Source organism: Seriola dumerili, unplaced genomic scaffold (assembly GCF_002260705.1).
Source record: "Seriola dumerili isolate Sdu_G_001 unplaced genomic scaffold, Sdu_1.0 BDQW01000109.1, whole genome shotgun sequence".
Taxonomy (NCBI): Eukaryota; Metazoa; Chordata; class Actinopteri; order Carangiformes; family Carangidae; genus Seriola; species Seriola dumerili.
In genome coordinates, this window is record NW_019174364.1 from 23,190 (window position 1) to 41,408 (window position 18,219).

The 18,219-nt window shown below is 38.8% G+C and overlaps 3 protein-coding genes across 5 annotated transcripts; 1 reads left to right on the top strand and 2 right to left on the bottom strand.

The window, feature by feature from the left end:
* The first annotated feature begins 16 nt into the window (after positions 1-16).
* tmem43 (transmembrane protein 43) lies at positions 17-5,516 on the top strand. Its single transcript, XM_022746863.1, has 12 exons — positions 17-124; positions 837-983; positions 1,137-1,271; positions 1,843-1,937; positions 2,056-2,105; positions 2,229-2,298; positions 2,402-2,472; positions 2,594-2,721; positions 2,837-2,911; positions 3,854-3,955; positions 4,042-4,159; positions 4,249-5,516. Exons 1-12 carry the CDS (start codon positions 20-22, stop codon positions 4,449-4,451), a joined length of 1,299 nt encoding a protein of 432 aa, XP_022602584.1. The 5' UTR covers positions 17-19; the 3' UTR covers positions 4,452-5,516.
* Positions 5,517-6,112: 596 nt separating this feature from the next.
* On the bottom strand, positions 6,113-9,546 carry LOC111222939 (transforming protein RhoA). 2 transcript variants are annotated; one of them, XM_022746865.1, is made up of 5 exons: positions 9,443-9,546; positions 8,325-8,482; positions 7,399-7,519; positions 6,944-7,074; positions 6,113-6,857 (listed from the first exon to the last, which is right to left on the bottom strand). In XM_022746865.1, the coding sequence occupies exons 2-5, from the start codon at positions 8,478-8,480 to the stop codon at positions 6,684-6,686; spliced, it is 582 nt and encodes a 193-aa protein (XP_022602586.1). In that variant the 5' UTR covers positions 8,481-8,482; positions 9,443-9,546; the 3' UTR covers positions 6,113-6,683. The 2 variants fall into 2 exon arrangements, with proteins under 2 accessions (XP_022602586.1, XP_022602585.1); XM_022746864.1 differs by having other exon boundaries at positions 8,325-8,485.
* Positions 9,547-13,489: 3,943 nt separating this feature from the next.
* On the bottom strand, positions 13,490-16,267 carry LOC111222951 (cytokine-inducible SH2-containing protein-like). Of its 2 annotated transcripts, none has more exons than XM_022746889.1 (3): positions 16,193-16,267; positions 15,008-15,164; positions 13,490-14,472 (listed from the first exon to the last, which is right to left on the bottom strand). In XM_022746889.1, exons 2-3 carry the CDS (start codon positions 15,144-15,146, stop codon positions 13,967-13,969), a joined length of 645 nt encoding a protein of 214 aa, XP_022602610.1. In that variant the 5' UTR covers positions 15,147-15,164; positions 16,193-16,267; the 3' UTR covers positions 13,490-13,966. The 2 variants fall into 2 exon arrangements, with proteins under 2 accessions (XP_022602610.1, XP_022602609.1); XM_022746888.1 differs by lacking the exon at positions 16,193-16,267 and adding an exon at positions 15,927-16,186.
* Between the last annotated feature and the right edge of the window lie 1,952 nt (positions 16,268-18,219).

Genomic DNA, 18,219 nt, shown 5'->3' on the forward strand with positions numbered 1-18,219 from the left:
AAAAATAGAGCGGACCTTTATGTCAAGTAGCCGTTGGTGTTACAGCTTTCAGTCGCTGGCATCTTCAACTTTACTGTTTGATTGTGGAGCTGAACAAGTCAGAGAAATGTCTTCAGCACAGGCAGTAAGTGGATCGCTTCAACCACTCTTGTTTTATTTCAGTAACAATAACTCCTTCCGGATTTCGTGATGCAGTTAAAGTTACCCGTTAGCACCTTAACTACCGCCGTTTCTCATTTTGCTTCAGTTTACAGTGTGATACATAGCTAGTTACATCTTTACGGGGGCGTAACTGGTAACCCCGGTTACACGTTTCTTATTACAGCAATTCGTTTAATATTTCTGATGACTTTTCATTCGTTGAATAATGAAAATGAAGTTTGGAAGGAAAATTAGCACAGCACAAAAGAGGTGTGTCATTTGCTCACACCTAAGTCTGTGACATGGTGCAGAGTTCCTGGCTAACCCTGAATTAACATGGTACTTTCACTTGCCTTGCTACTCGGGAACAAATCCAACTGTCTGATGCAATGAGTCCGTCTCAAATGCACATAAACAGAATAGTTGACCTCACTAAGTTTATCTAATGAATGAAACTGTTCTTTAAATTTGTTATTACACACACTGGGTTAACACTGGAGAAAGATTTTACTTGTTCCTTTAGTGGAGTCAAATCTGAATTCTCAACCAGAATAACCAGAACTTTTCTTTTATTTGAGAAGAATGAATCCTAATTCCCTGTTCCAGTTTAAATCACACAAGTCATCCATGTTTCATTTTGATGTTGTGCTTATTGCAGACATTCAGCTTCAGTTTTATATGCGCGTTTGTCTCAGTTTTCAGGAAAAAACCCAAACCAACACAAGCGTGTATCTGTTCAGTCTAACCCTGGATTCCTGGAGCGACTAAGTGAAACTGCAGGAGGAACAGTTGTTGGTGTCGGACTGTTTTTCCTCTCTATTTATGTACTCTTTACCAATGAGGTAGGAACCACTGATTCAGTCTCAAACAGTTGCTTTTAAGTGTATCACATCAAGGTGCCTGCTATTACACTCAGGGTTAAATTGTTGTGTTGCAAGTTAATGTCACATTAGACTTACACAGTGCATGTTCTCTGTAACTGTTTCTCTCCTCAGGGACGAGCTCTGCAAACAGCATCTTCCCTGGATGAAGGTCTTTCTCAGGTTGTGTCGTTGGGGCCCTACGTCAGCCTGGACCTGCAGAACAACAACCGTTTAGTTCACCTGTCTGCACAGCTGCACACTGCACAGGTAGGTTGTACTTGACTATTGTTTTAATTCTCCCTTGTGTCAAACTGCTCCTCCCATTTACATATCAATCATAATAAATTATCAAGTGAGTAACTGAGATTTGACTTTAAAAAGTTTATTATTTAACTACATCTGATCACCTTTTTCTTTAAACTCAGAGTCATATCAGATCCAAATGGGCATTGGGATTCACAGTGTAAAAGAACACCATGTTAAAAAAAAACAAATCAAAAATCAAAATCAAAAAAACAAAATCACTCACTATATTGTTATCACATTCTTTAAACTCTTAAATATCAATACCTGTATCAGTCTAAAACTTCAGTACTAGTTGGTCTAGATTCAGTATTTTCCAACTCATATAAGCTGAAACTAAATAACATTTTTGTTAGAAGCTTAACCAGGTTGGGGTGTAAGCAGGTTATCATCTTAAGATGATGTTTGTTTTATTCTGTTGCTGATTTGACAGGTGTATAAAAAATTTCAAAATCAACTACATTTGAGAAGTAAGTGATACTCAATGCACTAAATTTTACTTCAGGTTATAAATCATCTGCTTCTGTTTCTGTAGCCGCTGCATGACCCCAACTACAGAGTGGTGGTGCAGGCAGTGAAACTGAAGAGGCAGGTGGAGATGTATCAGTGGGTGGAGTACCGGGAGAGCAAGTGAGTCTGTTGTCTATGTGTCAGCAGTCAGGGCGGGGTCAGGTGTAAAAATGTTGGCTGGACTACAAAATATACAGAATGAAGACAAGGGAGTTTGTTACTTTATGATCAATTTCAGGGACTACCAAGAGGATGGTGAAACCAAAACTGAGACGACGTACAGCTACAGTGAGTTTTTTGTTTTTTTTTAAGTTAGTAATATCTGGTTACAAGATGGCCTGCTTGACTCTGGTTGAAGTTGTGTGCATTTTGTTGTGTCCGATGTGAAGCATTGTGATTCCTTTTTTTCAGACACTGAGTGGAAGTCGGAGTTGATCAACAGTCGTAATTTTGACAAGGAAATCGGTCACCAGAACCCAAGGTACTCTAGTACTTGTAAGATTTTTGTGTTGTGTTCTGTGGTATCTGAAATCATTTTCTATGCTTTTGTGTGAACGTTATATTTAATTTAATCTTTATTACAGTGCCATGGCGGTGGAGAGTGTCACGGTAGTGGCTCCTGAAGTCAGAGTTGGGCATTTCATTCTCTCTAAAGGTATCTCCAATATCTGAACTATCTGACATAAACACAGTAAATACAGTATATTATACAATATTATACGCCTATTGTTTGTTGGACTGTAGACTGTTGAGACTCACCAATTGATTGTCCTCAGGCCTGGTGGAGCAGATAAATGACTTCCAGACGCTGAGTTTGAGGGATTTTTCTGCCTTAAACTTGGACCCTTTCCTCTCCATTGATGATGATTATTTCTATCACACTCAATACCCACGTAGGCCGGAGGTGAGTATCAAGATGTGAACTTCTCCCAGATACATAAAGTGCATTATTTATTTCATTTTCCTTTATTCCTCCGCACTTCCTGAGTTGTTACTATTTGTTTGGTTTCATTCACAAGGTTGGGGATGTGCGTGTGAGATTCTCCTTTGCTGGACTGAGTGGTGAGACGTCTCGACTCGGCCAAGCTCAAACTGTGAGTGCCGCAGACGATACGGTCAATATTCATCTCAATTATGATGACACATGTCAGTGAATAATGGACATCAAGCATTTTCTGCATGCATTTCTGCTGTGTCCTTACCCATACTTATACATATGTGTTGGTATTTAAAACTCTACACAATTAAATATTTTGATGCTTCAGAAGATGCATCAAAATCCATCCATGACAAATGAACTGAACTGTTTTAACTAGTGCTGAAACAATTAGTCTGGTGGACTAGTTGATCGACAGATAATTAAGCAACAACAGTTTAATCAGTGTAAATTGAATATCTTTGTTTTGGACTGCTGATTTAAGACTATCTCAGACCTGAAAAGGTAATTTTACAACATTTTATAGATTAAATGATCATTAGTTGCAGCTGTATTTTAATAATCCTTGTACTATTTTTTTTTGAATAATGAAACTATAGCTGTAACTAATGATTATTTTATTTATTGCTGATTATTTTCACAAGATATTGTTTTGGTCTGAAATTTCATGCAGCCAACAGCTTAATGGTATACTACAAAGATTAGCATATACAGTTACTGTTTAGCATGAATTGAACTGGGTGGGATGTCATAAAATAGTGAAAAATCACAATTTCCTTCAATCCCAGTGAGATACCTTCAAATGTCATGTCCGGTTAACGATACAAAACCCAAAGATTTTCAGTTCACTGTCACACAAGACAGAGAAAATCGTAGTTCTCATTTAAAAAGCCAGGACCAGGGAATGTTTGGCATTTTACCTGAAGAGTTACCTAAACAATGAATCATTGATCAAAATAGATGCTGGTTAATTGAGTGATTGACTAATCTGCCAATTGCTCCAGCCCTGAATGAAACTATTAGTTTCTACCTTACTCTGTTTTTGTTTAAATTGTAGTTTCCCTCTTCAGTTACTGGAGAAACAATACTTATTTTTCAGGTCAGTATTGTGGCCAAGCAGAGGGGGGAGCAGCTGATGCCATTTAAAACCAAGTCAGGAGACACCCTGGAGATCCTGTACCTGGAGGAGCTCTCTGCAGAGGTCACTGTGGAGTTTTTCTCTTTTGGTTCATATTTTCCATGTGGTCTTTGTTCCCGTACTTGATGCTTTTGTATTGTTGTCTCTAGGAGGTTTTTACGAAGGAGCACCAGTACAACAGTATGAAGACATGGGGACTCAGGGCTGCAGGATGGGCTCTCATGTTCCTTAGTATTCAGCTGACCATGCGCATCATCTACACACTCGGTAAACAAACACTCACTGCCACACCATCCATGGATTTCATTCATCCCTGCGTCTGTCATTCATATTCCCTGTATGTTTTGTGCCTGCAGTGGATTGGGTTCCTATTCTCAGAGAGCTGGTGTCCGTGGGGCTGAAGATCTTCGCCTTGTGCGTCTCCTGCTCTCTGTCTCTTCTCACCATTGGAGTAGGTTGGATTTTTTACCGACCCTTAGTGGCAGCAGCTCTGGGAGCACTAGCTCTCCTGCCGATGCTTCTCGCCCGCTCAGGACTTCCAGCAAAGAAGAACGAGTGACTATTGAGCTGATGACTACTACAGAAGTTCCCGATGCCTGGCTGTAGCCATCCATCAACGGTGTGAGACAGTATTGTACTGCTGGTTTTTCCACAGCAGGGTTGCAAACTGCATAGGACTTGTTTTCTTGGGTTAAATAGACGTTCTATGATAATAAATGTTTTTCTGTAATGAATACAATAGGTTTAATCTACCATCCATCAGTTTAAATGGATTTGAAAATTTGAAAAATATTTTACACTTTCTCACCCTGATAATATATCGAAATACAAAAAAAAAAAATCACCTCAACCACACTGCTTATTCGGTCAGACATCGGTGGAAGCTGTTTGCTGTTGCCTTTAGATCTGTTATCAGATTTGGCCTTTCATAAGTTCCTCCGCCCATGCAACTCTTCACTGTTCTCACTTGATAAACTGCTGATCAGTGAGCAACATGCAGTCACAGTAGTGTCATTTTAACTGTAAAAAGAATTCACCAAAGACTTGTTGCTATCGCCACAATACTGAAACTCAGTTGTCAGTTTATTAGGTACATCTAGCTAAAAAAAAACTAATGCAGTCCTATACAGAAGCCCTGAAGTGAACCCTACCATCATGAAGATTATAGTGTTCAGTTTTGAACACTATACACTGAACATAAATTTCGTGTAGGTACGATTTATTGCAGGGCTGTTGTTAGACTGCATTTGTTTCAGGTTGGTGTACATAATAAACTGCTTAACTAAGTTCATTGTGTAAAATATAAGTAATATAATATAACCTTCATATATCCTCCATTTCCACAACCTTACTTGAGGGAATACTGTGTTTGCATTTTCAAAAGAATACATTATGTATCTCACCATGGAATTTGTCCAAACTTGAAAAAGCACCGGTAAACGCACATACTTCTCATTTGGAAAGTGATGAATGTCACTGCTTTTGCAAACCACTCCTGACAAAGAAAAAAGAAAAAAGAAAAAAAAAGAGACCCATTCTGGTCAGCACCAAAGTAGGGATCTACAATTTTGTTCTATTGTTTGTATGCAGTGTATGTCAAATAAAGCACTTTTTTGTCTATCAACTTCAGACCTAAACAACTTCTGGCTCATGTTTTCGATTGAGGTGCAAGTCAAGTTAGCCTGGAAGTGCAGAGGCTTACAAGTTGAGCCTAAACAATATTAGCTAATGACAGCAATATCAGCAGTGGCATAAGTACAAGCTAATATCTAACTAAAAAGTGAAGTATTACAGAAATGTCAAAGGCTGCTGTAACTTAGAAACTGTACAATTTGTCCACCAGAGAGCAATGACAGGTTTATTTTTCAACTGTAAGATGTTTTTCACTCAGTAAATATTTTGGTCTTGAGTTGTTAACCAATTTAAGGGATCCTTATCACAAATAGTTGTTGACAACATAAATTGATCAGATATTTTAACCTTAAAAGAGTAGCTTGTATTAGTCTACAATTCCCACCGCTGTATTAACAAAGTGGCCTTGAGCTTGCACTTAAATGCATATGCAAAAAGACCAGTATCAAATTGCATGTGCATGATCAAAAAGTTGAATTCTAGTAAACATTTTGCCTGAAAGTTGCTTAAAAAGTCTTCAATCTGTTTCTGAGCTGGACTATGATTCACTGTGTTAAATGTCACTCAGTGATTGTTAAGTGATGCAAATTATCAAGATTCTTACAAAGTAATTTATTACACAAAACACTAAGTTTCCATTTGCGTTTTAACAAAATGAGTTTCCAGTCTCATGTTGTGCATGTGATCATAATGCACATAGGATTTGTATATGAAGCGCACAAACAAATTTCTACTTCATGTGTGCATCAGTTTGTTGAAATAATTAAAAGGACTACGGGTCACAGTGTAGAGGTACTTCACCCTAGTTGGCTGTGGAAACATTCCTCAGATCAGCAGGCAGGGCTTAAGCACTTAACTGTAGTTGGCAGGTATGACACAACAGGTCCCCTGGCTGACCTCTTTGATTACATGTTGACAAAGGAGGTTTCATTATGGCAAATTTACTCATGTTAAAGTACAAAAAAGTATTTTTCCATTACCTCAAAATTGAATACTGACAGAACCTGACTACTTTTGCTTAAGACAAAAAAAAGTAAAAGCATTACACCTTTAGTAAAAACTGGGGAGAACAGTCTTTTTTTGTGGGTGTGGTTGGGGGTAGGTTTGACCTAATGCTCCTTTTTCTTTCCCCCATAGGAAGCAGTCCTCGTGCCCCTGTTTACAGTAGGACACATTTACTGCTCTTCTTTCCTCGCCTGGCTTGTAGTGCAGCCCTGGTGGCCATCTCGAAGACTTCCCTCACACCATCCTTTGTTTTTGCAGAGCACTCCATGTATCCAAAGGCACCGATCCTGTTAGCCATGTCCCGTCCATCCTCTGGTTTCACAGGTTCCTAGAGAAAAGAGTCAAGGAGTTTTAGGAAACATGCATCCATCAGTAGCAGAGTGTAATGTGTCTGTGTGTGTTCTAAACTTTTACCTGCTTCATTTTGGCAAGCTCCCTCCGGGTGTGCTCATCATTACGCAGGTCCTTTTTATTTCCCACCAGTATAATGGGAACATTAGGGCAGAAGTGTTTCACCTCAGGGGTCCACTTCTCAGGGATGTTCTCTGAATGAGGGGACGAAAGACACCACCAGTCAGAGCAGACTCACACTGTTGAAGTGCTGCAACTGCCAGTTATTTTCATTAACTGGTCTTGTCTGTTCTCTGGGTTCTCTCCGAATGTTTACCTATTATTAATATTATCCTATTATTATTATTACTACTACGAGATACCAGTTAACTGAAACAACATACAAAGCGTGGCTAGGCTTTCTAATTAGTTTTTTCCCCACAAATCCCTTGATGGCATTTAGATCAAATTGACATGAAAAAGAGAATAATGCACCATAAACATTAACATACACATCAGAGCTTTCTGTTATCACTTACCAAGACTGTCAGGACTGTCGATGGAGAAGCACATGAGAATGACATCAGTGTCTGGATATGAGAGCGGACGCAGTCTGTCATAGTCTTCTTGACCTGCTGTATCCCAGAGCGCTAACTCGACCTGCCACAAGAGTTAACAAGTTATCAACCACACAAAGTCAAACTGTGTTCAGGATGCTATTGGTCTATTGGTCTGACATTATATTGACCTAATGAGTGCATTCTCACTACTATCCTGTATTTAGAAATACTCATGGGGCACATAAAACCACATCCCATTTGCAATGACTCTGATTAACTATTTTACATAATACATCACCTTATGATACACCAGGACCATCAGGATGAACAGTTTCATAGGTGAAGTTAATGTTTTGAGAAAATACTGGCATAATTATAAATTTTAATGTTGTCATGGATTGATGTTAAGCTTTAATTTTTACTCTTACTTCCTATACAATAGCAGCAGTAAATTGGGATTTTGGACACTTAAGCAATCAACAGTTGGTGCCATCACTGAGGAGTGTACAATCCATTGTATTCTGGGATTGTTTATAGAAAGTCATGTACATGCCATGGACACTACTTTTTTGTTCTGCAGGGATTTTAAGAGTACTCTAAAACGGACACTCAGAATTCAGACACACGGGAATAAAATGCACTATATCGTAAGTAAGGAGTGATATTGGACACAGTCAGGTTCAAACTTATCCCGATTATCGTGAAGCACACAAGGAATCCAAACACTCAAATGACTACACTTTACCAACTGTACCACTGTAGGTGAAAGGAAGTGGAAAGAAAATACAACCAGCACCTAGTTGTTGTTGTTGTTGTTGTTGTTGTTGTTGTTATCATTATCAAGGTGTCGAGTTACATAATGTTGATTATAGTCAGAAATGTGACAAGAGTTAAATAATTCATACCTGTTTGCTATCAACTTCAATGTCGGCAACATAGTTCTCGAAGACTGTGGGCACATAGACCTCTGGAAACTGGTCCTTACTGAACACAATGAGCAGACAGGTCTTCCCACAGGCTCCATCTCCCACTATGACCAGCTTTTTCCTGATTGCTGCCATAGCTGCTGACAAAGCACAGAAAACAGCAAAGGTTACGACGTGAGGACATTTTATCTTTAACAACAGGGAGGGATGTTTTATTACATTCATGCATTATGCAACCACTACCACTGTGAGAAACGATGAGCAGCAGTAACCTTCAGCTGTGTTGACACAACGCCAGACCCGTCTGAAACCAACACCCGAGGCTAACTATTTAGCTTTCTACTCCAAAGCTGTTCATACTCAGGCATACAGTAGGTTGTGTACAAGGAAGGACGCGTGGACTATATAAAACAGCTGACATCCCCTAATTATTTAGTTGACTTTAAGTGTTAAGCGAGAGTAGGGACCTTCTTGTACGATGGTACATTTCCGCTCCAGTGTTTCTGACCCACCCCGGCATCAAACTCGAATAATTTTCCCCTAAAACGTTTGTCCCGTATCACAATTACTGCAGTGATTAAACTAACATCAAAGTTAATACACTGACAGCTGGAATCGATATAAAATTATAAATCACTCCACCGCTGGTTGACCTAGATTTCAGCGAGCAAGGAGGATGTTCTGTTTACAAAAGACTTGACGCTAGCTAGCGTAGCTAACCAGCTAGCGTTAGCCGGATGTGTGGCTAGTGCGCTAAGTTTACATCTGTATGGTTTTATTCAAAGGTGGTGTACGATACATATACGATACTTATCATACAATTCATCTAATGTCACAACAGTGTTTGTGGCTCCCTCCCAACCACTCAGTCAAAACTCGCTTTTCACTTTGAATCACAAACCCGTACGACTAGCTAGCTAGGCTTAGCTTAGCATAACGGAAGTCAATGCGACTTTATCGGTTCATTAGCTAGCTAGCGTAGACACGATATCGGAAGAAAATATAGGTTAATTAAATATATTTAACGATATTATTGCCAATAAAACAAACTGACAAAAACTGAAACTCCATTTTTGGTGTTAATATTATACTCTTACCTTCTGATTGGTTTAAAATGTGTCCAAATGGTCTCCAAGTAGTGCCTTGTTGGCCTCCGTCGCTTCTCCCTGACTGCGCCGCTGCTGCTGGAGGATTAACAGGAGGGAAGTGACCGAGGGGCGGGGAGAGAATAACAATACCCCGCTGTATAAACATTATAAATTATACTTTATACATGTAATACATTATTGTTAGTTATTAGAAGATATGGTTGATGTGTTGAACCATTTACTATACTTAATGTTAAATATGAATGTATTTTGTCCTACATTAAACATATTTTGTTTATTGGACTGCTGTGAATTAGATTGTCCCATATGTGTTGTGGTGGAGGAAGTATGCAAGCAAAAGTACAAGTACTACTCTATAAAATTCTTAAACGTATTTAATATAAGTATAATCAGGAAAATGTACTTGAAGAATTAAAAGTAGAAGTGCTCTTTCAAAAAATGGCCCCTGTGACCTAGTGATGGTATATATATCATTAGATTAATATGACTCAACATTTTACCGCTGTGGTTGGTTGAGATGGGGCTCATTTTTAATTTAAAACATTATTTATTTAATTCTGATTTGATTGGTTTGCAAAACTTCAGAAAACAGTCAGAAATGCACATCACAATTAGGCCTGCCCAGAGCCCAAAGTGACACATTCACATTGTTTGATATTTGTCCACACCTCAAAATTATAAGTAAATAAATCAAAATGATCAAAAATAATTATAAGGGAACAAAAAAAATCCTCACATTTGAGAAGCTGGAACCATAAATAAAAAGTTTCACATGAAAAAGAGTTTAAATTAGTTGACAATTAATTTTCTATCAGTGGAGATTAACCAATTAATCTTTTAACCTCTACTCCTATACTGTTGGGTAGTTTAATCTATTATAAAGCATCATATTTTATAAAAAAAACTCCATGTCTATTCCTTGCAATTTGTAAAGTAACTAGTAATTAAAGCTGTCAAATAATTGTAGTGGAGTACAGTACTTGAGTAAATGTACAGTTACATTCAGAAATGTAGCCTCCATTTACTCAAGTACTGTACTGAAGAGCAATTTTGAGTTGCCATAGCTGATGTTAACCTGTTTGGGGTGCCTCTGAGCTCCGGCACAAAATTGAGTAGCTGGGTCCCCTCTCTTCGTGCACTGTGTATATTATTGCTATGGGCTCAGATTTGGTGTTTGGTAATTGATCATTGATTGTTAATTTTATGAATGAATCACATAATAATAATAATAATAATAATAATAATAATAATAATAATAATAATAATATGTACCATGTAAACACAATAGGCCCTTATGCACTGGAGATATTTTGACTTGTCATAGTAGAAAAAGCACAGGTGTTACTAATAACATTAACAATGTTTGTTCAAGTGTCCAAGTAAAACATGTCAGTGTGACAATGAGCCAGCATGAACAATACTAGGAAAATGAAACTGAAGCAGTTAAATGGAATTCAGCCATCGTTAATTTTATTATTTACACCTACGCTTTTCCTACTGTGACATGTCAGAATGTCTTCTGTGAAAAAGCTAACTTAACAAAGGTCTTAAGACAAGATTTTGACACAGGCCCTCATCTGAGCAGGACCAACCATGTCATGTCAACAGATATTGTGCTTTAGTAGCGCACATTTTCATACTTCAAAGTCAGGACCCATCTTGGTTGATATTGTATTTCAGTTTGCAGCTAATGACTACAACCCAGTTTACATGCAGTGAACTTGGGGCTTTCCGAGAAGTTGCCAGTTTTGCCCAAGTTTTCACATAGCCATGTGAGATACTTAATTTACTTTAATATTTCTATATTATGTTTTTTCTTTATGGTATACTTCTACTCCACAACATTTTAGAGGGAAATACTGTACTATAACTATAGTTACTAATTACTTAGATTATGATTTCACAAAACATATGATCAGTAAACATGATGCATTGTTACACATTAAACTACACAGTGGGAGCAGTCTCTAGCCTTTATATAGCTTTACCTCAACCAGCTACATTAACTACTCTTACACATGAATGCACCCATATTTATAATCAAAAGAAATACAGAGGGGTTCAAAAGTGGGAAAGTGGGAAAGTGGTCACAAACTTTTGGACTTTTGGACCCTGACCCAGACTTTTGATACTTCAATAACAATCTCCAAATAAAAATGGTACGTTTACTGAAATAGAAATTTGAATTCTGAACTTTTACTTATAATGGAGTATTTTTACACTGTGTTATCCTTTTACACTGATATGACTTCTAAGAAGTGTATGTCATACTGATAAACATCAGCTACAGCCTCTTCTGTCTGTTCTGTGTGGTAGATATGGCGCAAGGATGTTGCTGACTGCAGGTCAAAACATTTACTCATCTATAATGGAGACAGGGATTGTAATAAGAAAAGTGTTTTGTTGATGCTGATAATTTAAATGTGGACTGAGAAACGATTAAAACGCTTCAGACTGATAGGATGAGGCAGAGACAGACAGAGATAGTGTGTTCTCAGTTGGTGCAGCAGTGTATTAATAACTACAGCTCTTACTCTAATCCAGATAAGAGGCTTTCTCAGCACTGCTCAGTTCCACCTCACGGAAATCAACTCAGGCGTGTTTCCATGAAAACAGTAACACTAATACTTCACATCCACGTGTATGTTCAAGTGGCCGGTCATTCAATGGTGAAAGGAAAAAACACTTTGGGAAAAAAAAAGAGAAAATATTTGAGGTTAATTTCTCTGAAATCCACAGGCTGCATGATCCACTTCTGAGAATAACATCAATTTGTAAGCAGATGTCCTTTTAATAGCTAACAACTGTTTTCCACGAACAGCCTTTGACTTTCATTCGGGTAATGATTTTGTAAGAGGGTGTGTTTTACTTTTTCAGATGGAAGATATCTGTCACGGCTGGTGGTAGGAGCACAGGCAAGGAGGACCCAAATGCAGACACACATGGCGGGCTGACGCAATGAAGGAACTTTAATAGATTAAGTGATGAGGAGCAGGCTTACAGGGAAATGGCTGGACAGGTAGGCAGGCAGGTATACATACAGGTAATAGGAACAGGAGTCCACATCATGAGCAGCACAAAGGAAAACATGCAGAGTCATTAGCAAACAATCTGGCAACTGACAGGGGAAAAAGGGCTGTTATAAATACCAGGGAGGGAAATGAGGATGGCAAGGGAGTTCCAGTGATTGGAAATGCCAAACAGGTGAAGCAGGTGGATCTGGAAACAGGAAGAAAGTCCCAGGGTATCTGGTGGTCAGGTGGACTATGACAGGAAGCCAAAAAAGAATAGGGTTGAGACAGTAAGTTCAAATGGCCAGTCAGGTGAAAAGACAAGATACTTAAGGAAAAAAGAGAAAACAATCCTGAGGTTTATTTCTCCACAGGAATGTATGATCCTCCTCTGAGAATAACAGCAGTTGGAGAAAGATGTCCTTTAATAACTAACAATAGTTTGATTTACATAACAGCCTTGTAGTGGTTTTGGAAAAGGGTGTGCTTGACTTCTGCAAATGGAAGATATCTGATTTAAGAAAAGGATTCTGCACATAAAAGAAATACAAAACACACACTGTGCCCTGTCCTTTATCTAATCTTTTAAAATGACTTGTCAGCAACCTGTGACCCTCCAGTCTGCAGGTCATGTAGTGTCAGCCTGACCTCAATATATCCACTCAAAATATTGGTTACAACACGTCTCATCAGTGTAACCTCGAATATTCAAAATCTTGATCATAGTTTGATCGGAAGAGCATCATTAGAGTGACACACAGAGGGGAACAGACCACTCGTGCTCTCCCTCCAGTCTGTTGGATTTTGTGCTAGATCATGAACACTTTTATCAGGATAACCATAACAGGAAATCAATTAGTATGTGGGGACATATTTAATGGTGAGGATGGCCATAATGGTTCCCAGAAGTTGCAAGTGTTACAGGATATCACTGTTGGCTTAGCCATGATTCATCAGGTTCATTGATTTCATGAACAATTTCTCTCTGCAAATGTAAGACCCCCCCCCCCCCCCCCCAAAAAAAAAGAAGAGAAAAACAAAAAGATGAAAACCCAAATTATTTGAATTGTTATGTCTGCTGGAACAGTTTGAGCTGCTTTGTTGAAGACACAGTTGAGGCCACTGACCTAACAACATGCTAAAACCAGTACGTCTCTCTCTTCTTACTAAATGGGGCAAGTAAAGATTAAAAAAAAACAAAAGCTTACGTATTGGCATTGTAGAAATAAAACGGATTCACAGAAGCTGAAACATATAAAAATATTAAAGATATTATTCTGGAGAACAACAGTAGCACTGTAATAAGACTGAGCTCATTCATGAGTGCTGATGTTGCACTGAGCTTTATTGTACTTGAAACATTACAATATTCTCCCTCTGGGCCAGTCTCTGCTGTCCGGGGAGCCAAACTGTCCCAGAGTCACAGTGTGTGTGGTCATGGAGTGTGACCCTGAGCCATGTGTTCAGTCTCTGTGTCCTGTGTCTAAGGGGGCAGAGACTCTCATATGTGGAAAGGGTAGTCCTGCAAGTAGCGCAGCAGAGGCTTTGGGAGTGGCAGCTGGTCTGTGCAGTTTGTGTGTCTGTTGATAGTGAGGCGGGCCATATGCTGCAAAGAAGGGAAGGCCTCTGGTTTGTGTAAGGGGTGCATCAACTTTAGAGGAACTCCGCTGTCTTTAGCCGCGTGCCTGGCAGGGTCGGTCTTTGTTTTGGGGTGGATGTCATTAGATGCCTGTTCCTGTGGTGTGTGGCCTGAGATTTTGTAGTGCTGTATGAGACTGAGAACATCTGGGAAGGACTGCAGGTGAGATAGACCAGGGGAGATGGAGTCCAGCCAGAAACAGCCCCTGCTGTACTCTATTCGTACACTCGTGGGTCCACAGCGGGTCTTCACTGACAGGGCCAGCATATACTGAGGGTGACTGCTATCCCGCACCAGGAACGTACCTTCAGACTTTGTCAGGAGAGCTTCCCGAGCTTCACTTGCGGAGATGGAACCCCAGTACCAGCCTGGAAAAAGAGAGACGGTTTGAATTTTTAAAGTTTTTTATTTCTATATTTTATTTATTTATTTATTTATTTATTTATTTATTTATTTATTTATATTTTCATTCCATACATTTAGATCTGGTGAATATAGCCATTTAAATAGTGTTTGGGTGAGGTTAGATTTCTACCTAGAAAACACCCTCCAATTCTTATGACAAGAATCACTTTATTTACAAAAGCCAGAACATGTTCAGCTGTTCATCCTTCTTCAGTGTCTCAAATGTGTGGTGTAGCGGCCTTTTAAATAGCAAACGCACAAGGGATTCTCATCAGCGTGCGCTTAAATAGCACTGCACCTGGCAAGGCATTCAAAGACATGACGATGAGCATCCAGCGTTGGAGCAAGAAAGAAGGAAAATGTTGGATTTGTTCTGTGGACCCACCGTCCACTTCTTTACACATGTCAACAGGTATTCCACCTATTACTAGTTACCACAGTTAAACCACTAAAACATCATCTATACACGTTTGCATTAGAAGTTAAAGGAGGGTGTACCTGAGGTCTGTAGATACTGGAAGGTGGTGGTGATGTAGCTGAGGTCCTCTGCTTGGTCCCAGGGTGGAGGAGAAGGATGTGGACAGCATGAGCCTCCTTGCTCCTCATGATGGAAAATGGTCACCGCCCGGGCAACCATTTCAGACTGACAGCAGACCTGATGAAATAATGTTCATGTCATGGAGCATTAAGAAAATTTATAGCGGGGTGTCAAATAAGATTCTTGTGTCAAGTTTATGCTGTATTCTGTTCAATTTGCACAATTTTATTTGTGATATCGTCATAACAATTGTGACAAAAATGAGAAAACAAGCTCAAAACCATACAGACAAACAAACTAAAAACTAATAGTAAAAAGGATAACAGACAATCATTTGTGAAGATTTGGACTTAAAGGGACAAATGGGTGTGATTGAGGGTTAGGTGAGTGTGATTAAAAAAAGAAAATTAAAATAATTTCTAAAAAACTAAGCTATAAAATATCTCATTATTAATAGGTCTGTATATACTCAGAGTCTTAAAACTACTCAGGCATTAGTATGTTGTATCATTTACACTACATTTCCTTAAGAAGATGTTAGAATAAATTTGATTTTGAAACCATAAGTAAAAGAAATATTTATGTCAGTTTATTTGTATATTTGTTTTGATTCCCATTAGTTGTTACTAGCACAGCAGCTACTCTTGCTGGAGTCCATAGAAAAAAATATCACTACAATTTAATTTCAAGCAAAAGTAAAATAAAAGTAATGTTAATTTTATTATCCCTATATATATATATATATTTGCATAATCCATACAATAATTATATAAAATTATGTATACGGCACCAGTATATGATATTATATAACAATATTGCAGCATACATACTGCAAGCAAATTGCTTTAACTACCCAGTCTGCGTTTTAGTTTATCTTACCTTAAATCCAGCAAGATCATAAGGATTGCGGCCAGTTTAAAAAACAGTCCAGCGCATAATCCATCAAATTCTCAGAGTATAGAATTAAATATCATGAGCGAGAAGTCTCGGATGATAGCGACAATGAACACTCCTTGTAACTATCTATTGTAAAATATCCCGTGTGTGTCCGCTGTAGGTAATAGTTTGAGCGAGGAGCGAAGTGTGTGTGCTCTTTACTCCGTGAACTAAAGGACAGAGAACAGCACAGTTCAGTTTAGACTTACGGAGGTTCCTGGAATCTGTTTCCAAGAAAGGTTTTGTGTTTCAGGACAGGCTGCAGCCTGCAGCCTCTCCGAGCTCCGTCAATTCACACACTGTCGACTCACACCACCTCCTCTACCGATTTCAAAATAAAATGCATTGCTGTCGCTCACATGGGACATCTATGAGGAGAGCTCAAACTTCATGCCTTATAAAAGAGGATGAATGAAATTAGTATTGAAAAAATACAGTATAGATGTTACAGCTCAGAATCCAGCTGACATTGGGCGAGGGCGGGCTACACAAAGGATAGATCGCCAATGTATCACAGGGATGGCATACAGTATAGAGACAACAATTCATGCTCACATTCACACATATCGGCAATTTTAGAGATGCCAGTTTACATAGCCTGCATGTCTTTGGACTGTGGGAGGAAGCCTGGATATACCCAAGGTAGACGTACCTACCCGAATATGACTGACTGCAGGGTTTTAATATAATTTTATTGTTTTGTTTCTTCCATCACATGTTGATCATTCTACACTGGCAGTTTTTAGCCTTTTAAATTGAAGGCAAATACCTTGACTTCCGGTAATGTTTGTGTTACTGCTGTCTGCCTTGATGCCGCTGCTGTCACTAATGTGTTTAAAGCCGCGTTCATGTTCACTGGAATGGAAATACCGTCTTATAACCATTATACTGTATATGTGAACTATTATATGTGTATTATATCTATATGACTTTTTTTTTTTTGCTTTATGTTATACAGTACAACACAAACACTAACACATGTTAATATTCAGTCACTATCTCCAGGCTCCACAGAATGGTCTGAACAAAATGTTTTCAGCCACTGATTATATGTTGTTATATTATCATGAAGAACATTCCCTTTGTAGTTCAAATGGTTGATTTGTTTTCCGGGAAATGAACTGAACTGTGTCATGTCAGAAGTCAGTATGCCTTCAAAACGTCATCAGGTTCATCATCACCCACCCCACAGTTCCCATGCACAGAGATAATGACCACTTGAAAACTGCCATTCAGCTCTGCACTGCGTTTCCAAGAAAAAACATCAACCGTCTTTCCCTGTGAGGTATGAAAGCAGCAGAACGCACAGCTGAAGGCTTCTGAGTACAGGGCCTTCCTGGAAAACACACACAACAAATTGACCTCTGCTACTGAGCCGTGATCCCTGCTGCTGCTGGCCTGCGTGACTATAGGATATCACTCGCGCGCACGCACACACGCGCGCACGCACGCACACACGCACACACAAAGTCAGAGAGAGAGAGAGACTGTAATGACGTGGCAAACAAGGGAAAATAAAGAAAATATTTTATTGTAGGTGTCCATGTAAAACAACAGCCTTCACCTGAATGTAGTCAAACCTCGATTGTGTGACTGGAGAAGGCAACTGTAAAAGTGACGGGGAGGATGAATTTACATGTGGTAAAGAGTGAACCACAGGCACAGCATAGGCCTGTACCTATGCAATATAAAGGATAATCCACCCTAAAATAGAAATTTCATTGTCATTCCAAATGATCTTGAATAACTGAATCAATATTAAAGATCAATAAAGCAAGTAACTAATTCCCAGGGTGGAGAGCAGAGACAGGAGGGACAACTCAGATGGGAAATATTGTCGTCAACTTTGAATGAAATTGGCAAATGTAAGTAAATTCAGAAAATAAAAAGCATCATCACCATCGTCATCATCGTAGATATAATGTATCAGCTTGTTCAAATTCTTTTATTGAAGCCTTATTAATGTTCACAGACTGACACTGTCAAATCTAAGACTCCATGTTTTTATGGGTGTGCCATTACGTCAAATAGACATGTTCAAGATTTTGTGTGCATCCTTTTATACACAGTTCTCTCAAATTTCACCTGACATATTTAGTATCTTTGGAAACAGTTGGATCAAAACCAGAAATTAAAACAAACTTCTGTGGATCTGAACAAAGTTTGGCTGCACAGCAGGAGTTTGAAATGACTGATACACTTTTGGATCGACAAGGTTTAAGAAGATAAACAAGAC